Consider the following 26558-nt stretch of genomic DNA (forward strand, 5'->3'; position numbering starts at 1 on the left):
TAACGCTGCTGAGAATAATACAGGAATTCATATCCTTTAAGAGCAAACAATTAAAGATGTTTTCTGATCTCTTGCATAGCACAGGCCAATTGAATTTTCTCCAAAGTTTGTGCTATCTTACTAAATTGCATTTTGGTGATGTGCGTCTTTTTTGAAAAGTGTTTAATGCTAGACCTAGATCCTGCAAGCAAACTGAAAAATCTGCATCCTTTCTTTGCAACATGTTCCTGTAGCTAATCTTCCTCGTTGTTTTGCCTTCTTAAAATCTAAGCCTGATTGCCACTTCTGAATCAGTACATCAGAGATTCTAATTTTTCCCAGACATTTTGTTTGTATGCTTCTGTTCAACACATTCAGAGATGAACAGCAAAGATGATAATTCCATGTTGAATATAGTATTTAGCACCTGCCTGGTGGGTGATAACTGCAACATTCACAGTAAAAATAACACAGTGGAATTTGGCTTACAGAGAGAGAATAAAATCCTATTGGCTATATAAGCCATAATGCCCCCCTGTTCTCATTGGTTGGGGGCTTGCTTTATTCATGTTTCAATCTCATTAGTGTTTATGTTTAATCTTTTAAACTAAGGGCATATTCTCCTGACCCTTATAAATGAGCATTTTGAGACAGTGTATGTCACCTTCTCACATGAGCCAAGGTGATTGCAGGTGCCACCGGCAGAAATATGCTACAGTCAGATGTTTTCCCCCACAACACTGTGGAAACACTGTGTGGGAGCTGTTTTTTGTAGTGCAGTGTGTATGTTTGTGTGTGTTCCCAGTATATCCAGTAGTCAACATAGCCCCATCTATGCATACTTAAATTGGTAGAACAGGACCATGTGGATACAAAACCCACATTTCTACAAACCTGAGAGTTTTGTAGAAAAATACTAAAACTAAACAAAAAGTGGTGTGTATGACAAATAGGAGGTTGTCTTGCCTCTGACAGGAAAAACATCAATTCCCTATCTGCTCAGATCAGATAAGGTCTGTACCATCAGAGAATGAGAGTCTGGAAGGACCCTGTCTCAGGGTTTGCCTAGCGTATAAGCAGGCTAAGCCAGGGAATGTATGGAGATAGGGTTTGTGTCTCCAGAGTTTAGTTGGGAGAGAACCTATCTCAGGACACTTTGGAAGTCTCAGAACCTGTCTTTTGTGGTAAAGCAGTCTAGCTTGGGAAAGAGTTCTGTTCTGCCTCAGGACGAGCAAGAGTAGACCATTTTATATGTATCTCTGCCTGGTAGTGTGGCAGAGTGGTTTAGAGTGGGAGGGGGTAGAGTTATGAGGCTTGTCTCCACTCACAAGCAGAACTGGGTAACTTAAAGCTTTGAAGAGAATTCACCTCATCACCTGTACTTAAATAAATCATCTTTGTTGTTTTCTTTAAAATCCTACTTCAGTGATCTCTGTATTCTTTGGGCTCAGCACAAAATGTACCAGGCAGCAGTGAACTAAAGCCTTTACACTTGCTACCTTAAGAACATTTTTTCACTGAGGGGAAGGGATATACCTTAGATTTGTAAGTGGCAGTGTAAATTCCCCCCCCCCCTTCAGTCTCAAGATAGGGCCTGTCACAAAGGGGTTTACCAAAAAACCTAAAACAGTTAACTGTGTGACTGAAGATGACTATTCTCCCAATGCAGACATGTACGTGAGAAGGAAGATGATGGAGGAGAAAGAATGGAAGCTGCTACTGAGGATGCAGCTCTAGAGGTGGGAAGGGGAAGAGGTGAAAAGAAGCCTTGCTGCCCCGCTGGCTACCAAGGCTGTGGTGCAGAGGCAGCAGTGGTGCTGAAGTCATATGGAAGAAGAAGCAGCAGGAGCCACTGCTCCCCCCCCCCCTTACCAGGGTGGCAAGATGGGCAGGGGTTAAGTTGTGGGAAACTACCCTCCCCTGCCCTACTTGGCTTCTGAGGCAGTGGTGAGTGCTGGAGGCAGGTGAGGAAGAAGCAGTGAGAGCTGTCACTGTCCCCACTGAGGTGGCAGCTCTGGAGGTGGATGGGGGAAGGAGGAGCAGAAGCCTCGACCTCCCTCTTCCACTATTGAAGTAGCAGAGCTATGGACGAGGGAGTAGGAGTTCCCTCTGCCACATCACTCTGTGAGATAATTGGGGGAGCCACTGTGGGAGGCAGGCTGGCTTGCAAGTGACCAGCCTACCAAGTGAGCAGGAGGGGGATTGTATTTCCTGTGAAGGTCATGGGTCCCCACTTGTATGCATGCATCTTTACACTGAATTCCATTGCATGTATACAATTGCCTCAGCAGCTGGCATTTCTAATTGGAAGTCATCAGGGATTGATTCCAAACAGCAAATGAGAGGTTTGTGAGAGGTAGACCAGAGGATCCAGTACCCATGAAATACTCCTTCTTCCTTTCACTCTTAAGAAATTGGTAGTGACTGGGTGTCCCCCTCTGCAGCCTAGTCCACCTGAGTAGAAGTGGTTCTATCTTATTTAAAGGACAGCATTACACAGACACCATTGTTAACCATGTTTAAGACTACGCAGAGTTCCTTTTAGGTTTCACAGTTGTTACTGCTGGCACCATCATAATGCTTAAGATTATGTGTAATTTTAAGACAGCTGCGGAGGGGGAATTCCCTCCAGGGATGGAGGAGGGCTTCTGAGGGGAAGTTCATGGCCCTGCAGTTCAGTTTTAGTTCCTGAACAGCGGTAAAGAGGATTTTTTAAAAATTCTGTAGACTCCCCCCAAGCCCTTCTTTCCTCTCTTGCTGGCGCTCACTGGACAGTCTCTCATCAATGTGCATATGTGGCAAGCCACATGTTGGGGGAGCTTTTATTACCTCTGCCAGTTACAAGGTCTCCCTTTTCTCCTTGTCTGAATAATAAATCAGGGCTTCAAACTTGATGATCTGAGAAGCAGAAAAGGTTTATTATGACAAGTTCTCAAATAATCCTGATGCACATGCTATTACAGCAGGGTGCATGGCAACAAACAGGCGGCCCCTACATTTATACTGTCACACAGGCATGATGCAAGTAAACAACAATTGCTTACAGTACAGAGGATTATTACAAGAAAATATAAACAATCAAGTGAATGTCTCGTGATGATGTTCGGAATATGATAGATCGACAGGTTGAGATTATGTTTCCTTTCAGGGCATGTAACATAAACTATCAGAAAGACTCTGTAGTTATCTCTATGTTGCTGAGACAGAACATACTCAAGGCTGAGAACAGGGCAGAAAGGAAAAATGTGTAGCCTTAATTTGTTCTCAGAGTGCAAATTGACTGCACGTAGCAAGGCCTTCATGTTATTACAACCAAAATAGAGGATGGAATGAGGGCTGATAAGCACACAGAGAGAAGAGATTTTTCTGGTTATAATTTTTTTATTTAAGCAATAAACAGTAAACATAAAAGATAAGAAAAAACACAATAATCTAAAAAACCACACTAACAGTACATATAAACATGAAATAACAAACAAGACAAGCAACTAGTAATAAAAAGAAAATACAATTTAGAAAAGTAGGAAAAAGAGAAAGAAAAAAACTAAACTACAAGTTGAGTTCCGATTTTCTCCATGACAAAAGTATCATTTTCAAAGTCTCACTTATTCTATGTTAAACATAAGAGCCCTTTCTATTGTTCATGATTCTTAATCCATAAATCTAAATGTCATCAAATCATTGTCACCTATTTCATGTTAAAAGTCTATAAATGGTTTCAATTCAGACAAAAATGTAGATAATGTCTTTTCTCTAATCAGTGAAGCAAGTTTTGCCCTAGACGCAAACTCCAAAACTTTTATCCACCATTCCTCCATTGTAGGCAATATTTTTGTTAAAAAACAGAAGACTATTGGATCTCAAAGGGCATGACTTAAAATTTGGGTGGCATGGATACTTAGGCTAAGATTAATGCAGAGTTTAATAATCATTACGTCAAACATGTCATTTTGAGGGTATGGAATAAATACAAACTTAGGTTTTGTTCAAAAATACCTTTCTGGTTATCATTACAAGAAGCTCATTTTAGAAGGGAAATTGTGAGTCCAATCAAATGGTTAACTTATCGTGATTTGTTGGAATTTTCTCAAGGTCAAGTTAAAATTAAATCAAGAGAGGATTTAGTAGCAGAAGGACATGTTTGCCAATGGTTTTCTTATATGCAAATTTTGGAAAGATTTACGTTAGACAAGAGACACTATGACTTTGAGCAATCTAAAACTGAATTTGAAATTGCCCTCTGTACGAGTGATGAACATGCTATTTCTAAAATGTAAAAACTTTTGTTGACTTTTGAGACAGAAGAAGAGCAAGTAAAAGAATGTATGATTAAATGGGCAAAAAATTGTGGACATGGCATATTAATGGGGCAGTGGGAAAATATGTGGACCAAGAGGGTGGAAATTTACATTAAGTTCTAGTATTAAGGAGAATTTTTATAAGATGCTGTATCGTTGATATATGACTCCTGAAAAATTAGCTAGAATGTACCAGGATGCTTCAAATGTATGTTGGAAATGTGCTAAACAAGAAGGGAAGTTTTATCATATGTGGTGGATGTGTAACAAAGCAAAAAGTTTTTGGTTGCAGATATAATCATTGGTTGAGAAGATTTTGAAGATTAAGATCCAGTTGAAACCAGAGACTTTCTTGTTGGGAATGATGGACAGCCAGTTGGAAAGAAGTTTTGGAACTTTATATATGATCATGGCAGCAAGAGTACTGTACGCACAAAAATGGAAAACTCCAACACAAAAAGAAGACTATTCATAAGTTCTTCAGTTAATTTAGACCACAAAGAGTCACATATAGAAAACAATAGAGCACGCCAAAAATTCCCAAACACCACATTTACACTGTAGAGGGTTCTGTCTTCTCTTGTCATCAAAACAATGCAGCGAAACACTCATCAGCTACACTTTAAAAGCTTTTATGCTTTTAAAGTATATGCTTTTGACTGAGTCAAAGCTCTTTTCTCCACTTTGGTATCTGAAGAAGGGAGCTTGGACTCTCAAAAGTCTTCTATCCTGAAAATCTTGTTCATCTCTAAGATGCCACTGGATTCAAGTCCTGCTATTCTATTGCAGACCATCAAGGCTACCTACCTGAAACGTTAATTGCAAGTTTAACTTTTTTTAAAAAAAATACTGTATATTCATTGGCTGCAAGGCCAGGTCTCAATGAGTAGCTGATTCTGTAGGACCACAACAGGAAAGCTGACACTCAAGTCCTAATCAATTTCCTGCCTATATTGGTTTTTGCACCAGAGATGACAATAAGCCTTTTAAAAATTTCTTAGTGACATTCAGGGCTTTTTTTCTGCTGGAACGCAGCGGAATGCCATTCTGGGACCTCTGAAAAGAAATTACGTGTGTGGTGGTCCCGCCTCCCTGATCTCTAGACAGAGATCAGTTCCCGTGGAGGAAATGGCCATTTTGGAAGAGGTAAGCCTGCTCCTGCCAGGGGAGGGGGGAAGCACACACAGTGGAAGGGTGGGGGAACGGCATGCTGGCCCATGCCAGGTGCCTCCCCCGCTCAGCTCCGTGGGGAGGCAGGTTGGGACCCACACAAGACTTCTGACTCCTCTGCGCACGTCTGTTTATCTGAAGCACAGAGGTGCTTCCTCTCGCCCTCCTGCTCTGCCAGCGTGCTGGATGAAACCCACACACACCCTTCCATCCCCAGGCTCAGGAAGTAACACTCCTCCTGGCAGCAGTGAAGGGAATATCCATAGCAACCTCATCACCTCCCAGGCCATAGTCCGCTGGCCCACAGCGAGAGAGGAAGATGCTGCTGCTGCCGCTGCCGCCCACTGGCAGACAGCAGGGCTCAGGCTGCTCATGGGGCTTGCTGAAGATCTAGCTGGGCCCAGCTAAAAGCGGAGCCTGGAGTGGAAAGAAAGGAGGGCAAGATGCTGCCACTGCTTGCTGGCGGCCAGCAGGGCTCAGGCCGCTTGTGGAGCTTCTGAAGAGCTGACTGGGCCCAGCTAAAAGCGGAGTCTACTTGGAAAGGAAGAAGCGGAAGACGCTGCCACCACTTGCTGACAGCCAGCAGGGCTTGGCCGCATGTGGGTCTTCTGAGGAGCTGGCTGGGCCCAGCTAAAAGCGGAGCCTGGCATGGAATGGGGGAGGGGAAGATGCTGCTGCCACCACTGCTGCTCTCTGGCAGCTGGCAGGGCTCTAATCACTAAAGAGCCGCCTGTGTCCAGCTAAAAGGGGGACCTAGCGCTGAAAGAAAAGGGGCGCCACTGACAGCGCTTCGGTTGGCCCTGCCTGCCTTGCCAGATCTCCCCTGCCTCCGTGCCTTTTGGGGTCTACCTGTTTGCTTGCTCTGTCCCCTAGTCATAAGGAGAGCTGTGCACCCCAGTCCCTGCTTTGAGCTGTTTGCACCTGAGCTCCTATTTTTAGCTTGCATTGCCTAAGTCCCCACCAATCTGTGCAATATATACATGTATAACATACTTCCATTGCGTTGGGACTACTATGGTTCCCATAATTCAGGGTGTTTCTCAAAAGGTATACACCCTGAAAATCTTGTTGGTCTCTAAGGTGCCACTGACAGGACTCAGTCATAAAAGAACAATCCTGTTGATATTTAGATTATTTTATTTTTAAAAATTATTGACTATGTTTTCTATACTATACTGTGCAGCAAGATTTTTGCAGTACTTATATGCCCTGACTTCAATAATCCAAGCAAGCCCAGTCTCATCAGATCGTGGAAACTAAGCAGGGTCAGCCTTGACTAGTAATTGGATGGGAGACCTCCAATGAAGACCAGGTTGCAGAGGCAGGCAATGGCAAATCTGTTAGTCTCTTGGCATGAAAACCCCAGCAGGGGTTACCATGAGTCAGCTGTGACTTGATGGCACTCTCCACCCCCAGTGATTTAGATATAGAGGCTAGCTGAGCAGAGGTGGGAGAATGTATCCAGGAATGGGGGCTTATGCCAGGCTGCTTGTTGCTCTGGGCCATGGAGGAGGGTGGTGAGGCAACATTATGGCAGTAGCTAGGGGAGTGTCTTGAAAAGCCAGAGACCTCACTAGAGTTCAATTTTATATTGCAAGTAACTGTGATGACTGCATAGGCATTTGTCTTCCTTATTCCACTCAGCCAAAAAGAGTTCTTAGATCTGATCTGCAATGATCCTGGCGCACATTCAGTATGCATGCTGGCTAGTGCTCAGAGTTAATTTGTGGGGATGACTGGGTGATCTTCTGCCCTTTGAAGGAGCATCAAAAGCCATCCCTTGCTCTGAGGTCCAGATTCCCTGCCTCCATTCCTTTTCTTCCCCCTTCAAGTCCTTAGACCCGTATTGGTCCTTGGTCCTCAATTTGAGATATGTGTGTCTAGAGGTATGTCTGACCCCAGCCTCAGAGCTTAATATAGCACTGTGGAAATGCTTGCATTTCAGTTGTCATCCTGTATAGACAGTCTGTGAGTGTGAAGCACTTGAATAAATAATGCCAATAATGTGTCACTTGCATTATAATCAGGTTATTAATGATACATGGCATTGAAGGGAAGCTTAAAGCTGTCAGCAATTAATTAATAAATTATTATTCATGACCTATTTCATAGTAAATAGGGAGTTAGAAGGTGATAATTCCAGGCTATGCCAAGAACTCAAACTCATATTAAACACAGTTGAAGCCTTTCCTGATGAATTTTTCTTTAATGAGCCATTGCTGACTATGTTAATTAGAATTTCGTTAATAGCCTTCACTGGGAGTTTTTTAATGAATTAATAATCTGGAGCAGGATGTTATGTCCTGACTGTTGCACAGTTTCATAAAAGTTGTTGCATATTAATTCTGCAGTAGATCAACTTGCGTGTTTTGAATATCTCTGTGGCTTTGAAGTGGAAGTTTTTTTTCCTCCCCATACATTCATTCGATATTTCAAGAGGAACATTTAGAAATTTTCATTTTACCCATACGCCATAATCTTATGTAGGGCTATAGATCAGTTTTAAAGACTGTAGTTAATTAATGGACTTAGTCTTCACTGATCTATTTTAAATTGGTTAATTAATTTTACAGCATCTTGGCACAGATGGTATTTTGAAAACGTGAAGATAATTGTTTCTCTTGAATGAACACTGCAGAGAGATAATTTGTTTGCTGAAATCATCTTAATTGTGGCACCTGAAATCAAAGATATATATTATTTATTAGAAGAATCATTGTTGAACTTTTTGTGCGGGGGAGGCTCTGACTTACAATCCAGTTAAATTGCATTATGATTTGCAACAAATGCACTAAAATTTATCTACATGCATTGAAGTTTATCAAATGTAATTGTAGCAATGCTCTTCTAAGCAAACATGCCCTTCTGTTAGTTTCATGAAATATTTGACTGGCCAGCTGATCAGTGTGCCAAATCTAATCTGTTTCCATGCTGCCTTCTTTTAAGTCAGCACAAGTTTGTCAAAATGGTTTTGCTTAAGGAAGAATACTAAAACCAGAAGATTGCTTGAGACATACACAGTGCAGTCCTAAGCAGATCCAGAGAAGTTAGCTGTGTTAATCTGTAGTAGCAAAATAGTAAAGAGTCCAGTAGCACCTTTAAGACTAACCAACTCTATTGTAGCATAAGCTTTTGAGAGCCATATCTCTCTTCATCAGATGCATGGATGAAGAGAGCTGTGGCTTTCCAAAGCTTATGCTACAATAAAGTTGGTTAGTCTTAAAGGTGCTACTGAACTCTTCACTATTATCCTAAGCAGAGTTACTCCAGTCTAAGCCAATTGAAATCAATGGGCTTAGTCTGACGTAACTCTGTTTAGAATTGCACTGACAAGATCCTATTTTCTATCTAACAGAAGACTAGTATTAGCTGTGGATATTGTTTGCAAACTACACAACAGAAAATAAGGATAGACATGTAGGTCCACTGGTTTCTTTTAAAAAACTGGAACAATGAAGCAGTATCTTTATCAAGAACAACCAAAAATAAAAAAAAATACAGAGTAATTTTCAAGTTGCACAGAGTTTCTTCCTCAGGCTCAGTGTTAAGAAAAGGAAGAAAAAGATTTTTTCTTGGTGGATACGGTAGAAGCACAGTTTGCCGTTTGCTGCAATTCAGGAACCTCTTTGAAGAGTAATTGGATGAGTTTCTGCCAAGTGCTAATGATCACAGGTTGAATTGAAGAATTCTGGGATTAAGAATCAATTATTGCTCTTCATTTGGAAATAGAAAAGCCATCTGTTCTAATCTGTGTCTGTCTCTGATTGGAACTCATAAGTCCACTTAAAGGTAGATAGCACAAATTAAAAAGGATAAGTTATTTAGCATATAAAATTGTACTATTTAGCATAATTATGGGATTTAAAAGTCTAAATGTCTTCGTTTTCTATAAGAAAAATTGCAAGTATACTAAATACTTGAGAAGGCCTTGCAAACTGTTGCACCCTGTGCTCCCATAGCACAAGAATAATTCATTCCAAAAGGGGGGGAAATCATAGCATTTTAATTCATAGGATCCCCACCCCCACCTCCTAGTGTTCCCCAAAATTTCTCAGTTTTGCTATTGGAAAAATCCTGAGAATGTTCATGCTGTACAGTTTGAATGTGAAAAATCTTGTCTTAAGAAAAAAATCACTTACCTCACACTGGAATTAATTTTGCTTTATGGTGTCATTGGACTTCTGTTTAATTTTGTGGCAACAGACTAGCACAACACAGGTTTATAAAATTATGTGTGAGATGGAGAAAGTAGATGGAGGGAGCTTTCTCTCCCTTTCCCATAATACTAGAACTTAGAGGCACCCTATGAAGTTAATGGATAGTAAGTACAGGACAGACAAATGGATATACTTCTTCACTCAGTGAGTAGTTGTAGTATGTGCTGTCACATAGTGATGGCCATGGCCATAGATAGGTTTAAAAGAATGTTAGACAGTTTCATGTAGGATAGGTCCATCAGTGGATAATAGCCATGGTGACCAAAGGGACCTTCCACAATCAGAGAAATTAAACCTCTAAAACCAATTTCTAGGAGCAACATCAGGGAGAGCTCTTAGCCTCTGTGCCCTGTTTGTTTTCCCTCCAGGGCCATTGATTGCCACTGTGTGGTACAGGATGCTTGACTAGATGCACCACTGATCTGATCCAGCGGGGCTCCTTATTCCTCTGGATTTAGAATGGACTGTGCCACTTAAGGCTAAAGATGAAGAATGCTGCTTGCGGGGCAAGCTCAAAGGCAGGGTCCTAGTGCGGGAAATAATTATGCAACAGCTTTGTTGGATAAAAACAGGCCACAACTTTATTGGTTACAGGAAGGAAAAGGAGCGTTGGCAGCGTAGGGCATGGATCCCAGCATCGGGTGACCTGCCTGCCAGCCGATGACTCTCTCACCCCCTCAGCACGCCTGCTGAAGGGAGACACTCTGGGATGACGTTTGTGGGGTCCACACCAGGCAGAAGCCTCTGGGTGGTTCCCCCATCACCTGAAGCAGGCATGCCCCGGCAGCCCCCCGAGCTGGGCCTGCCACTGCCATGCCTGGTCCAAGATCCCTTATGGGGATCCCCATCTATGGGAAATAGTGGCAGCAGGCCCTGATTTCCCCCAAAGGGATCGGTGCCCAACGCCCAACCACCTAACGCAAAGTTGTGACAATTTTAACAGGGAGACTGTTCCAAAGAGTCTCTTCAGTTAACACCAAATCAAACAGTATTCCAGACCATTAACAGAGAACGCTAACTGTATGCTAATACAAAGCCAAACCTGATTACCATGGGGCTTAAGACGCTAACACAGATGTAAATAAGCAGAGGGTGGGAGGGGTTCGCAGTTCCGGAGCCGACTGAACGGGACGCGCTCGGCCCCGGCTTAAATAATTTATGCAAGGACCTGAGGGAAAACCTCTTCCCTCAGGTCCAGCAACGGCCCTCAATTGAATTTCCCAGCCAGCCACTGATTGGCTGGCTAGGAATTGCTTCCGCGCGGCTCGAATTAGAGCCGCGTGTCGCAGAGCCGGGGCCGAGGAGGATGCCCACCTGCTCGTCTTCCCCTGCCTGCAAGCCCCGCAAACGCCGAGCCCCAGTAAGAGCGGGGCTGGGGGCTTTTGAATTTTTCCCTGTTTAAAAAAATTGCCTGCAAATAGAAACTAGCACATGGGGTTGGGGTCAGGGGGAGGCTGTAGCTCAGGCCTACTGTGCTGGTTTATTGTTTGTAAGGACTTCTTTTATATTTGGGAAAATATTCAAAAGCGGTATTTCCCACTAAAATAATTTCAGGTGGGGAATACCACTTTTTGAATACTGTCCCAAATATAATAAAGTTCCTACAAACAGTAAACCCACTGAAATAATAGTTTTCTCTACAGTCTCCATTCTGTGGCTTGTATAGACCAGGGTTGCTTCCACGTGTTCCTTTTTTTTCGGGCTTTCTGTCCCGAAGCCGAGTCTTCCCAACCCGCTTTCATAACTCACCTTCCATATGCAGTGTCCTCATGCGTTCCTTGTGTGTGTTCGTGGCGGAAGGAAAAAAGGTCCCAAAGCACAAAGCATGTTCTTTCTGCACCTTGTCACAAATGACGATGGTGCAGTCCCGCCCAACTTTCCTTTTTTTTTTTTTTTTAGCGCATGCAGGATTGCACTATATCATTGTCCTGTCTTTCAGTTTCTGAAGAAACTAGACATGCGTAGTACTCTGTTCTCTACTGTTGATTTCCCAAAGTTTTAAATGCAAGTGTTTAATAAGTATGTGAACAGTGGAGTAGTGCTATCGCACGATTTCATATCCTATCATATAAAAGGCAAACCCTGTTCCCTCGCATTTACTCCTTATCCCTGCGGAGGCGCAGTACGCAGAGATAAGAAGCGAGTGAGAGGCAAAATGGTTTGTCTCTCTGCTGCCTCCTTGGGGCCTCTAGAGGCCTGGAAGAGCTTAGCACAGGCTGCGGGAAGGCTCAGTGCGGTGGCAAGGCCCTCCCAACGTCCCACAGCAGTGGGGGTGGTGCTCCCCACTACCTCCGTGGGGTCTTGGGAGGGCCAGGCACAAGCCAAGTGGTGGCTGAGGGATCAGAGGAGGAGGGAGCCCCTTCTCTCTTCCTCATGCCCCTTGACTGATGCTGAGGGGAGAGTGCTAGGAACTGTTATATTTTCCAAAACAACAGACTTTAATGCTAGTTTGAAATAAAATCAGAAATGGCATTTGTTCCCAATGTTGTTCCTAAACTGATAGTCTGATTGCTGAGTGATCCAGTGTAGCAAGCACTGCATCGTAATAGCACAAGGACCATTTTAAAAAGTAAAAAAAAAAAGGGGGGGCTTATACGATCACGCATGCGAGCCAGACACTTGTGTGGGAGGAGTAATGGCAATAGGAGGCAAATGGAGATTTGTGGGAGGGCACTTCAGAAGTGCAAAAAAGCCTCCAGATGCATTGATACGTTAGATAATCATGCGAAAAAACAGCATCAAAAATGAAAACAGAACAAAACAAGTTTCACAAAAAACGCTCAAAACCCAGGATCATGACAACCTGCTTGCGCATGGGAAATGATGATGTGTGTAATGAGTGAGATAAGCCGTCAAAGTTCTGTTAGCAGGCCGTCTCATTAAGGACGTGTGGAAGTGACCCAGGTCATAATGTCGCTTTCACTCCTCTTCCGGCGCGGCCTCCAATGCACGGTCTTGGCAGCCATGGCAATCCACTACCCGATGGCCGTTGGCCTCAACAAAGGCCACAAGGTGACCAAGAATGTGGTAAAGCCACGCCATTGCTGCCACCATGGGCGCCTGACGAAACTCACCAAATTTGTTCGGGACATGATCCGGGAAGTGTGCGGCTTTGCACCTTACGAGAGACATGCAATGGAATTGCTGAAAGTCTCCAAAGATAAGCGAGCTCTGAAATTCATAAAGAAAAGGGTTGGGACTCACATCCGGTCCAAGAGAAAGCGTGAAGAACTCAGCAACGTTTTGGCAGCCATGAGAAAGGCAGCTGCCCAGAAGGACTGAACTGTTTTTCCCCAATAAACAACATTTTGAACACCCCCCCCCCAATAATAATGTCACTTTCAAAAGAAAAAATGGGATTCATTCTTACCCAATTCCCCTGCTTAGGGCAGCTCCCATACCGCATGTGTTTTGATCAACCAGATCTCATGATCCTTAGCACATATATATATAGGGTTCTGTTCCTCTCACTCATCTGCATTGCTAGCTTTGCTTCTGTAGCATTATGGTTTAAAATTATAGCAGCAACTCGTTATCACAAACATTTATCAGTCAGTACGGTTTTTAAAAAATTCTTGGTTATTGAATTGTGGTGACTCATCCAGCTGAGCCATGTAAGCTGGGAACTTGTTGTCTGAAAATATCAGTATCCCATCTACACAGATGCTTACAGCATTGTACTGCTTTGTCGAAATAAAATGGCTTAGGTGCATCCTAAAGGTTAATGGCCACTTAGGACTGTAGCGATTTATACAGGGTTTTAAGTGAAGTTAAGGGGCGGAAGTAGATTTGATTCTGAGAATCTGTAGGACCCTTTTTAATTTTCATCATTTGGTGGAAGTGAAGCTTTGAGCTACTCTTGTGTAAAAGTTCAAGCAACCTTATCCTCAGGAAAGCCTTAAGTTGATCCCATCAATCCAGCGGCTTCATACACGTGCAGTATGCCCTTGAGTTATTATAAGAGAACCAACTGATATTGCATAGCACTAAGGACACATTGCCCAATATCTCTGAAAGATGAGTAAAAAATCTCTCTTTACCTCTGAGTGCACATAGGCTGTGATATGGTTTGCTAAGACTTGAGCCCTGTTCCATGTCTTAGAACATTTTGATAAGAAATAAGGAATCAGGCTTTTCTGTGTCTCTCAATACGTGCTGGGATGGAGATTTTTTTAAAAGCATTTCAGTAGACCTACAACTCATCTCCCCAGCTTATCTCAAGAACTGAGCCTTTCTATGTGAAAAGCAGGTTGGCACTATGGCTTTTTCCCTCATGGCACCCACTCTGTGGAACAGGCTCCCTGAAGAGGGAAGGGGAGTTGGCATTACCCAGTGTCTTAGGAAAGTAGAAGATTTTAGCTGAGCTATTCAATATCTGATAAACAATTCATTAGAAGCAAAAGTAGTAGAGCCAGAAGGACATACCGCATATATGAGCCTGCTTGGTGCCTTGTAGATGCCAGAGAGATTTGGAAAACTTGGTCCATTTTAGTTGGCTGTAGCAGCTTAGATGAAAGGCTATGGGTTGATGGGAAAACTTCTCCAGCAGTCCATGTTGGACCATGGCGGCCTTAATCAAACTGGGAGCACCACCAAGCAAATTCAGAGGTTGTGTGTATGTGTATGCGTATTACAAACGCCTGTTTTGTCTGTGTGCATATATACTTATGTAGAGTAAAATTGCTCATAAGGAGAGGTTTTGGTTGCAGACATCATTTAGAAGAGTAACATGTTGAACTATTGATGTGTCTGGCCCAAATACATTTTACAGATGTTTAAAAAGCATAGCCTACAGTGCAATCCTATGCTGAGTTACTCCAGTTTAAGCCTATTAACTTCAGTTGCCTCAGGCTGAAGCAAATCTGCATAGAATTGTGTAAGTAATTTGCTAACTGTTAGGCACCATTGCTCTGTTCTGTTGATTCCATTTGTATAATAAATAGAATTTCTTTCATAAGTATTGCAGTTTCCTGGACCAAGGAAGGAATGTCAGAGAGCCAGCATGGTATAATGATTAGAGTATTGGACTAGAATCTGGAAGAACCAAGTTCAGACCCCTACAGTCAATTTCAGTAGGAGAAAGCTAAATACATTGATTTTTGGCTGCTTGGCAGCTGTGCAGTCTAGGCTGGTGCTCACTCAAGTGTGAAAGGTTTGTGTTAATGTGAGACATTGAATTGCAACTAAGTTTTGCATTTGCCATGATGAAGGGGGAAAGGGGTGGGATGGGAGAGGAGTATGATAAGGATCCCGCTGCTGCAAGGTGCTGCTGCTTCCAGAGTTAATCTTTCAGTATCTTGAACTTTACATCTTTAATAAAAAGGAGAACTACCTGAAGGCGTGAAAATCATACATCTTTTCCTGAGGAGAGGGGTAGTTAGGGTGACTTCTGAGGAAAGAACAAAACCAGACAGAACTTATTTGTTCATTCTCATTATTTAGGAATTCTATCTACTCTCATGTCAACATCTTAGATTGTCTAAAAAATGATCTCTTCTCACAGTCTGTATTTGTGAAAACTCCTTTAGTAAAAATAGGCTGGTATAGAGATACAAATTGTTCAGTATAGTTTTTTTCTTGTATGGATTATGTTCTAATGCAGAATACTGATTCATCAGAGAAGATCTTTACTGACAGGCAGCTCATTTCCCTTTTGTTAGCAGTTGAATGAAGCTAATACCGGACCCAAGATCTGGAGACTGCATGCATTTCCTTCTATGCTCACCATGACTGATTAATTACTACCTGATGAAGGATCTTTGTTATGAGTAATTTATTCTGATGTAAATTCAGCTGCGATTGCAAAGGACTTTATATTGTTATTCATTCAGGACTCTGCTTGTCCCTAAAGATAATTTTAGAAAGCATCTCAAGAAGAGTCCCAGTTAGTAATCTTTTCATGCCCTCTGTTTCTCCATGGCTTTGTGAGAGTCATTCAGTATATGATGTTCATATCTTATGTTATTTTTTAAAATTTAGATACCTTTCCATCCCAAAGACTCAAGACAGCAAAATATTGTCTATATAACAATAGATTTAAAACAAATATAAACTACCAGTTATCCATTTTGATGGATAAATTACCCAAATTATCTGTTTTGAAATCCAGTTGATGAAAAATAGAATATTCTAAACAAAATTGGGTTTTAAAAATTTATAGTATTCTGTCTGTTAAAAACTGCCTCTAAAATCAGGGCTTATTCAAGAAATTTTGCCATCTTAATTAATTACCTCTAAATGGCAGAATAGTCCAAGAATTGTGTTCCAACATGCATAGCAATATTGCAAAGGCCTAAGGGACAATCATCATGTGTACTGCTTGATTATTACTTCTAAATCAATGCTTCCCCACCTGACTTCTTGGGTGCTGTGAAATCCAGGCTACCTTATTACAAAATGTCTGTTCTGACTTCATGTATCTGACTTGATTGCTTATGCAGCTAAGCTTCCTCTATAAATCATATTTGCCACGGCCTACAGTGCTTCCAAGAGATGACCAGGCTCAGTATTAGGGGGGATCAGACCCCAAGAGCTGTTTTCTAATGCTTCTGTGGGTAGTACTGATAACATTCAAGGATGCTTTCTATTGATTTAAAGACCTATAGTGTTGGATTATTAATCACTGGTGATCAGTTTGCATATTTTTAAAGAAGAATTTTATATAAAGGAAATAAACTAACAAAAAAACTACACAAGAGAATAACAAAACAAAGAATGACAACTAACAAAAAACCTCCTCTATATAAGCTAAAAGGAGGCTTCTGATTTTCTCTGCGACAAATATAATTACCATATTTTTTCTTACTCTGTTACAAAGAAAATCTTTCTTGTTTCTAATGTCCAAATTCCTTATTCTGAATACTCACAGATCATCAAATCATTATTATCTATTTCATTCAAAAAGTCTATAAGGGGTTTCCAGTCAATAATAAATGAATACTGTCTTTTCTCTAATCAATGAAGTAAGTTTTTCCATTGTTGCAAATCCCAACACCTTCACCAACCATTCCTCTGTTGGACTGCAAGGTTGGACTCTTCCAGTTTTATTTATTTATTTATAGCCCGCCTTTCTCACTTAGACTCAGTGTGGATTGCACAGTGTGAGATTAGTACAGTCAGTATCAAGGACAATTTCATAAACAATGCCATAGGGTAAATAAACACAATTCTCCCTCTGAGGCGGAGGACATCCTGGGTGATTCCCACCATCCAATTGGGGAGGCAGGAAGTTGATCTTTCTTCCTCTTCCTTTGGTGTGGGAACACCCCCTCTCCTCTCATTTCAGGTGGTTCCCCACAGCAGTAAATTTCTAATCCTGAACATGTCCTAAACTAACGAGATAATCTTTCAAACGAAGAACCATTATAGGACACAACAAACTGTTTTAAAGCAGAAAGAGAATTCTATGAAGGAATTATTAGATTAGTAACAGAGTTAGAATTAAGATTAGTACTGGGATGAAGATCTTGGGAGGGCACGATGTCCTCTTGACCTCAGAGGGGAAGGACCCTTCACAGTAAGTGCCCAAAGGTCCATTCTTCCTCTGAGGCGGAGGACATCCTGGGTGCTCCCAAAGCAGTCCTCTAAACTCTGGGTGGGATAAGGTCTTTGTCTCCTACCACATGTTGCAGCACTCTTCTGCCAAACACTGCATCGGCCGATGAGTATGTGTGGAGGTGGTAGTGTTTGATGAAAGTAGAAATGGGGAACCAAGTGGCCGGTTTGCATATGTCCTCAGCAGAAGCATTTCTTCTTAAGGCAGCATTGGTTCGCGGTGGTGAAGGAGGCCAAAAACGGCCTTCCCGCCCCTCAAATGGCTGCCGCGGTGGCCATTTGAGGGGCGGTAAGGCCGTTTTTGGCCTCCCCTGCTGCTGTGCGAGCCTGTGCAGCGGCGGAGGGGGAGGAGGCTGCAGAGAAGACAAGGTAAGTGGGGGGCTGGGGCTGGGGAGTGGGGTTTGGGTGTTTAAAAGGTCCTGCCGCTTGCAAGCCGTAGGTCCCTTTAAACTATCAGCTGGCAGGCGGTGAGGGGGGACCCCCCCCTGCTGCCTGCCTGCTGATAGTTTAAAGGGACCTGCCACTTGCAGGCGGCAGGAAAAGTAAATGGCCATTTCCCTGGGGAAATGGCCATTTAAACTGCCCTTTAATACAAACCAAACAAAGCAGTAGACTAGTTCGTGGAAGTTCATAGAAATGAGCTTCTACGAACCACTGGTTCATGGGTTTTTTGGGTTTGTATTTAGGTTTGTCCCCATCTCTAGTCTGGGCTTAATGTAAATTTCAACACTTTCGGTCACAAGTTTTCCCATTGTTTCATTAATATGTCATATCCAAATTTTTTAGCACATTTAATCATATATTCTTTCACTTGCTCTTCCTCTCTCTCAAATTTCAACACAAGTTTATACATTTTGACAGTAACATGTTCATCATTTGTACATAATTCTCTCTCAAATTTAGCCTTGAATTGCTCAAAATTGTAATGCCTTTATCTACTTCAAACCTTTCTAAAATTTACAAGTAAGAGAACCATTTGCAGTTATATCCTCCTGATATCAAATCTTCTCTTAATTTTATTTTATATTCACTTTGTGAAAATTCTCACATATCACGGTACCTTAACCATTAATGCAAACTTGACATTTCCCTTCTGAAATGAGCTTCTTGTGGCAATAGCTACAAAGTTATTTTCAGACAGATACTAAGTTTATATTTGTTCCATATTCTCAGAATGCCATACCTAACATAGTGGTTAATTAATTCTTCATTAACTTTAAGTTCATCATACTACAGGTATCCATGCCATCTAAATCTCAAATCACGTCCTTCTAAATCCAATAATCTTCTGTTTCTTAACAAGATCCATTTCTTCATCCACACATAACAACAGGCAGCAAAGTATAAAGAATAAAGAATAAAATATGCAAACCGAAGTTATACTTTGGCTTGCATATTTTATTATTTATTCTTTCTCTTTTCATGCCTTTATTGTACCAGAGATAAATAAAATGGGCTCACTAGAAGCATCAAGTTAAATCATGGCTTGCAGTAATTATAGTTGAGAAAACCCATTGAGCTCCCAAAGCAAGTAATCTGTTGGTTAGAGCTACTTACCTGATTCCATTTTCCATTGGCTCAGCATTCAGTTCTCTAGGAGATGAAGCAATGGCTACAACTATGATCTGTCAGTTCAAGTCATCATGACAAACAATGGTTTGCAGACCTACTGAAAACTATTTTGGGGGGGGGGGGGTTGCCAAACCATTGTTTATCAATTCTTACTTCACTAGCCATGATTTTGACACAAGCTGTAGACTATTTTAGTGGTTGGTAGGCTAGTAATTTTTCTGGTCTTATTTGTAAGCTTGTTCTCTGATCATCTACAAAGAAGTAAGCAATGTACATTTCTTGTGGTTGCTTTGTTTTGAAATATTTTAATATTTATCTCTGTAACATCTGTTACATTAGGACTATAATGAGTTGTGGAAAGACCTACAAGTGACACTAATTCCTACAATCATTTTAATTAATGGATAGTACTTATAATTGTTATTACTATATTTTGCCCATCCGCACACACGGTTTTGGTTAAAGAAAAAAAATGTTTTGCTCCTCCCTTGTGTAAATAAAACCAGTAAGTCTTTGAATGCGTTCAGACTTCACCAAACTAATTTAACTGAGATTTTGCAACAAGAATTAATCCAGCATGTTGCTGTGTTTGTGCATTTCCTTTGCGCTTCCTACCTTCCCTTACACGTGGAGCTTAACTCAAAATTTCCTGGTTTCATCAAGATAGTTTGCTAAGCTATCTGAACATAGGTGGCTGGGATAATTGGAGTTTGGGTACTTCCCACAGCCTAATCTTCTAAACTTCACTTTAATTTTAGGTTAGAATTCCAGCTTGTGCGGAATAAGCATATTACAATTTTCTGAAGTTCCTGTAGTGAATTGGAACTTGATCAAACCAGGAAATTTTGAATTAAGCTGCATGCACAAAGGGGGGGAGGTGGGAGGAACAAGAGAAGTGTGTGAGCAAGACAAGCCGTGTTCATGCACATCGTGCTCAGATTTGTTTAATTACAGTTTGTCAGGATGTCTGGCTGCAGTATTTATTTTCTCTCCATTTTCAGTTTCTTTGTCCCTGTTTCCCCCTTCAAATTTAAGCGGTCCTTAGCACTGCTTTTTTCATCAGTTATGTATAAAAGCAATACAAGAAACAAACTGGGAACCCCACTATTGAAAAGGGGCGGCACCAAAGCCTTCACAGCAAAAACATTTGAAAAAGAAAAGAAGCAAAAATGGCATATTTTCTACATCCCTAGTTGTGGTGTAGTAAAGTGTGAGTAATTGATCAGTGCTTACGTTGATAGTGTCAAAAAACTTGTTATAGCTTTTTATCTGGCTTGCAACTGTAATTAAAAAACATGAAGCAGGAAGCATTTAATATGACCTGATAGGAATTCAGTTTTTCTCCCCGTTACCTGTTATGTATGCCATGGTTCTTCTGCTTACAAATTTTAGAACATAAATGATGTTTTGTCACATTGATTAGAAAGAAGATCACAGTTCAGAAAACAACCAGAGTGATTGCTGTAGGTTTATATTATCTTGGGTACCTGAGGCTCCATCTGTGTACTGCAGACCTCCGTGAACTGTGCCACCTCAGCCCCCTAATTCAAATCTTGGTTTAGTCATGATGAGGCTCACTGAAGATAAAATGAAACAAAGATAAAATGAAACAAGGAAATATTGTAAGCTGAGCCTTTGTTGACAGCATATGAGGAAAAAAAACATAAACTTGAAAATTCTACCTCTTGTATTATTCTGTGTTATCTACCTACCACTTTTTAAAATTTCTGCCCTTCGTTCACGTACTCAGGGTGACAGACAAGAGTTTCTGGCATCAGAACAGCCCTGTGAGGTAGCTTAAGCTGAGGGAGTGTGACTAGTCTAGTGTCAGCCAGTGAGCTTCATGTCTGAGTTTGGATATGAACTCAGGTCTCACTGGTCTAACACTCCTGTACCCAGGGGTCATTTCGTAGAAAAAGAGCTGGAGGAACTCATTAGCATATGTCATGCCCCTTGCCATCACCGGAAGTGTGTCATTAGCATAACTGATTTGCATATGCCAGACCCCCTGCCATCACCTATCCTGGAGTTTTGGACCCAATCCTGGCCATTCAGGGCCGAAATTGGGCCCAAAATGGCAAAAAGGGGCTGAAAATAGCCGAAAAGGGGCCCAAAACCGTCAGGATCGGGCTGCTGCTGAGTGGGAGAGTGATCCACCACCTGTCAGAAGCCCCATCCAGGGCGTTTAGGCCCCAATCCAGGCTGAAACAGGCCCCAAATGGCCAAGAGTCAGGTGGACGGGGCCAGCTGACATGTGACCTCTTTGGGGAACTGCCGGAACTGCGTTCCTGCGTGTTCCCCTTCAAAATGAGCCCTGCCTATACCACATTCAAGAATGCATGCTGCATTTTTGTAGTAAAAAATGCCAGTACATTTTTGATGCTGCTTCTAATTTCAGCTTGTAATTTTGTTATGCAAGATTTCCTTACTACCAGCTTGGCATGTAAGCCAAAACTGATACAACTGTGCTACTTTTGATTTCAGATAGGAGACTGGAACATTGTTATCATGATACCTGTAGGAACACAGATACCCGTCTGGAATTGAGAGGAGGAGGAATATGAGGGCATGTCAGGTTCATAAAACTCCCTTACCTTTAGGAGCTCTAGAAAAATAAAGATCCTCTATATACTGTTCATTTGGAGTAGTAGATTTATTTTTTCAAGGTTGTACTTTTCAATATTGACCTTTAGGACGAATGAGGATGTCTGTATCTTTTTCTCTGTGTGTATAAATTGTCAGGGACAGGAAAGTTAGTTCAAAATCTGCCAGATTTGGGGGAAGAGGCTAGGATGTCTTCCCCCCACCCAGTTTCTGCTCCAGATTGCAGCATCTGTGACTGCATTTGGTAAGAAGAGAAAGGATCAGTGTGGCTGTGTGTCATGTGTAATTTGGCTTCAGAGCTTAACAGACTTCTTATTGTGTCCATTTTCTTTCAGGTGGCAAAAATATGATCAGAAAGAGATTAAAGTATCTGAAACATGTACTGAAGCTGTAATCAAGCAGCAAGTCATGGAGGCCAGATGGTCTAAATGGCAAAAGAATTTATGAGCTAACCAAATCCATCCATGTTATCAAATCAGCCTCTAGGCAATAGTTTCCCAATTATTTTAAAACTAAGTATTGTATACCTAGACATAGAATCACCATTCATTCTTATTGCAAGATCAGTTAAATGTGATTGACTGGGAATAGAAATCAAATTACAAAAAAAATGGAATATGATTTGATATGAATATGTTTTCTAGAAGAAGAAATTGTGACTCTGTGGTCTGTTCTAATGGAACTATGAGAATGTGCCAATAGGAATATGGGGAATTACTTGAATTGATGTTCAGATCCAATGTACACCATCAAGGGTGACCTTCTTGCCCAGCCAAATCACATCGTCTCTGCTGCCCCTCATTCAGTAAGAACTACAAAAGAGGGCGAGGGGGGAAAACTCTGATTTGGCCAAGAGGGATGTAGAGGATATGTATTAGGTGAACTAAGAGGCCTGCTCATCTAAGGGGGGGGGGACAGATTAATTTTTAGATGTCCTCTAGATGCCTAGATAAATAATCCCATTTTGCCAAACTAGGTGGGTGAGATGATGGTGGCTTTACAGCAGCTGACACCCACCCTAACATTGATGCAAGCATAGCATCAGCTATCAGTTAGCATTCCATTTCTTGTAGCAGAACACAGCATAAGAGCTTCATTGGCCAGTATATTTCATGTTCCCTCTGACATGTCTGATGATCTGTTCCATCCATGCTTTGTGGTGTTTAAACCAAAGATAAAAATGCTTGTCATAATTAACACTTTGGGGAGCTGGGAGAAATATGTTACTGTGTTGAGATGTGATTGGAATGTTTTTTTCCATTACCTTTAGCCTACAGGGATGAACTGAAGCATTTGCAGAGGATTCTAGAAGCTAGTCAAAAGTGCCATCTTAAGTAGTATTGCACCCTTCTAATTCTGTCAACTTCAGTGGGATTTAAAAGTTGCCTAGGATGGCACTGTCAACAAGGAAGTCTCATAAAATTAGCTGATAGACAATTTTTGACCAATTTTAAACTTTTATTAAGAAGAATTTTGCCTGTTTCTCTAAAGGAGAGATTCTTCTTTCCTGCAATATTGGTGCTACATTTAAAGTATTATATGAGGAACCCAAATAGACTGTGAAAACAAAGTGTTTTGTCTTAATCAATTGATCTGAAGATGGTCCAGGTGCTAACCAACAATTCCACCACTGTGTTTTATTTAAACAAGCAAGGGGGCACATCTCCAGTGTCCTGTGCAAAGAGGCCATTCTGATATGGGAATGGGCCTTAGAAAGGGATATTACCCTCCATGCTGTACATATCTCAGGCACTGTGAATGTTGTAGGAGACAAGCTCAGCAGACTCCACATGGAAAACCAGGAGTGGACCATAAAGGACGCTTATTTAGAACAAGTATTGCAGGAGTAGGGGTGCCCCGATATAGACCTCTTTGTGAAAGAGGGGATTCAGAAAGCCCTGAGGTTTTGCTTAAGGGGAGGCCTAGGTCTGAACTCTCTAGGAGACGCTTTCCAGTTAACCTGGGAAGGGAACCTCTTCTACGCCTTTCCCCCAATTCCGCTGATTGCCTAGACAGTCAGCAAGATACAGAGAGACAGACCAAACGTAACTCTGGTAACACCTTATTGGCCCAGACAACCTTGGTTCCAACACATACTACACCTATCCAAAAGTTTGCAAGTTGTTCATTGAAATATCTAGCCTTGAAAGTTTCCTTTTTAGTGGCTATTACATCTACTAGACGGATGAGTGAATTAGCCACTCTAAGATCAGACCCTCCCTTTCTTAAGATACATCAAGGTTTAGTTTAATTTAGTTTATTCGGTGTTTAACCCGCCCTCTCTGCAAGCAGGCTCAGGATGGGGTACAACAATCATAAAATACAATTACATAGCAAATTTTACAATAAAAATCCATCAATTTATTTATTTATTTATTTAATTTTATTCGATTTATATTCCACCCTCCCCGCATCAGCAGGCTTAGGGCAGATTACAATTTGTACAATAATATAAAATACATGTACCTTTAAAAACCAATAAATACAGAGTTGCACTTACCATAACTGCTGTTCATTGACATCTTCTGTGCAGGCACACATATCCTCCAGGCACACATATCCTCCCTTCTGCCCCACTGTGCCTGTTCAATATTTACCTTAGACCGGCGACTCAGGAAAACTGAGGGTAAGGAGGCACCGCCTCCCAGTGGCGTGTTAGGCAGGAAACACTGTGCATGTGCACTGGGTAGGCAAGCGCCCCCTAGCAGATTTTAGCTTAAAACCTTGCTGTATCGGCAGGCCTGTGCTTGTGCTGTCCCTTGTGTACTTGCATCTAACGAAGAGAACTGTAGCTCTCAAAAGCTTATGCCACAGTAAAGTTGGTAGTCTTAAAGGTGCTACTGGACTCTTTACTATTTTGCTACTACAGACTAACATGGCTAACTCCTCTGGATCTATGCACAGAAGACATCCATGAACAGCAGTTACGATAAGTGCAACTCTGTTTTAATTCAGTTCATGGAGAGAGGTGTCCAGTGGAGTGCCATAGGGCTTGGTTCTGGGCCTAGTGCTTTTAAATATTTTTATAAATGATCTAAATGCGGGTGTGAATGGATTACTCATTAAATTTGAAGATGACACCAAACTGGGAGGAGTAGCAAACAATCTTGAAGACAGGCATAGAATTTAACGAGTTTTGAACACACTGGACAAGTGGGCTGATTTGAATAAGATACAATTTAACATGGATAAGTGCCAGGTTTTCCACCTGGGTAACAAACATGCAAAGTGTGCATACTGGATGAGGGATACACTTTTGGGCAGCAGTGTGTGTGATCACAGTCTTATGATATGGGTGGATAGGAAGCTAAGTATGAGCAGTCAGTGTGATACAACAGCAAAAAAGGCGAACGCAATCTTGGGGTTATCAACAAAGGCGTAACATCCAAATCACAGGATGTAATTGTCCCACTATATACCATGTTGGTCAGGTCCCACCTGGAGTATTGTGTGCAGTTCTGGAGGCCTCACTTCAAAAAGGGTGTGGACAAATCAGAACAGGTGCAGAGGAGAGCAACCAAGATGATCAGGGGCCTGGAGAGCAAGCCCTTCGAGGAAAGACTGAGGGACCTAGGAATGTTCTGTTTGGAGAGGAGAAAGTTGAGGGGAGACATGATTGCTTTCTTTAACTATTTAAAATGCTGTTACTTAGAGGAAAAAAGAGAGTTGATCCTGTTGGCAACAGAGAATAGGATTCGAAACAATGAGTTTAAACTACACGAGGGAAGGTACCAGCTGGACATTAGGAAAAACTTCTTCATGTTAAGAGTAATTCAGTAGTGGAATTGGCTGCCTAGGGTTGTGATGGCCGTGCGTCTTTAAGGAGCGGTTGTACAAATATTTGTCGGGGATGTTTTAGGCTGTTCCTGCAGGGGGCAGGGGGTTGGACTAGATGGTCTGTAAGGCTCCTTTCAACTCTATGATTCTATGATTCCATGATTTTTCATCCCAGGAAAGGTCTATGAAAAAGATAAACATAGTGGGGAAGTTGGAGCATGGAATAGGTAGAGAATATGTAGTGCAGCTCAAGAAATGGTGAGTTTCTTTGATATGTAGTAGTGTATCTCGTTGGATAATGTTCTCACTATGGATCACTCAAAATGCTAATTCTTGGATCCATGGGGACTAAAGATAACCAGGCTCTACAAGTCTCAGACTTTTAATTGGAGCACTGCTGTGTCAGCAGCAAGGGGAAAATGGAATATAAACTGTGCATTTCATTGCTTAGCAAAGCTCCTTTGTGTTGGCTAAATGTGTGTGTTGGAATTTGCACATGTTAGGCATGCAACACATTTGTTGCATATCAGGATTTGTGCGGGGATCATTTTCTTACTTAGTGGATTACATGAAATGTATTTGAGCTCTTTGTCGGAGGGAAAGAATCTTTGCTTTGCTGACTAACACTATGGTGTTTCCCTGTGATTCAGTAGGACATACTGGTTTCTCTTCAGATCGTACTCAGTAGGACATTTTCCCAAATAAGGATGGTTAGGTTTGCAACCTGGAATCTCTCATGTTTTTAAAAGTCTAGACCATTCACGTGTGAGGTTAATCATCATCTGGCAAAAGGAAAAAGACTTAAGCTGCAGCTGTTAGCACTTAGTATGCCTTTTGAATAAACAGAATATTTTAAATGCTAGAGCTGCTAGTTCCAGTCGTGTTTTACAGGAACACAAATGTACAGCCATAGACAATCTGTGAAGTGCCTGGCCAGGGAGGGGGGGGCGGGATTATTTGTTTCCTCACTGGAATATCTTAGGCCTTTTTGTATTTTCATTCCTGAAAGTTTCCTCATTCTCTCATGGATCGCCAAAATGTATATTGCTTGCTGGCTTTTATAAGCAAGGCACAGATACTGTAGTGTTAGGTTTGATAATGCCATTTACTTATAAAGCTGTATGCCAAGGGCTTTTCTTTGCTCAGTCCTCCTTTGACATACGTAAAGTAAAGAGGCTTTTGAAAAAAATCAGAGTGTGCTTACTATTGTAGTATTTTTGTTTTAAGTAAAAGAGTTACAGGGGTACCATCTCCCAGAAACCCCCTGGGAATGATTGACGACTCCCAATAGATGTTACTAAGGGATCATTGCTGAGGGTTATGGGAGCCAACTGTGTAGAGAGAATGTTAATTAAAAATCGCTGGTTGGTTACATTTGATAAAATTG

General features: G+C 41.6%; 2 protein-coding genes across 5 annotated transcripts in view; both read left to right on the plus strand.

Annotated features, from left to right (window-relative positions):
• Positions 1–26558, plus strand: part of RAP1GDS1 (Rap1 GTPase-GDP dissociation stimulator 1) — a 134652-nt gene that overhangs the window by 15546 nt on the left and 92548 nt on the right. The window lies entirely within an intron of this gene.
• On the plus strand, positions 12608–12975 carry LOC129337080 (60S ribosomal protein L36-like). The gene has a single exon (XM_054990566.1). The coding sequence runs from the start codon at positions 12629–12631 to the stop codon at positions 12944–12946; it is 318 nt and encodes a 105-aa protein (XP_054846541.1). The 5' UTR covers positions 12608–12628; the 3' UTR covers positions 12947–12975.

The sequence above is a fragment of the Eublepharis macularius genome, chromosome 10 (assembly GCF_028583425.1).
Source record: "Eublepharis macularius isolate TG4126 chromosome 10, MPM_Emac_v1.0, whole genome shotgun sequence".
In the NCBI taxonomy this organism is placed as follows: domain Eukaryota; kingdom Metazoa; phylum Chordata; class Lepidosauria; order Squamata; family Eublepharidae; genus Eublepharis; species Eublepharis macularius.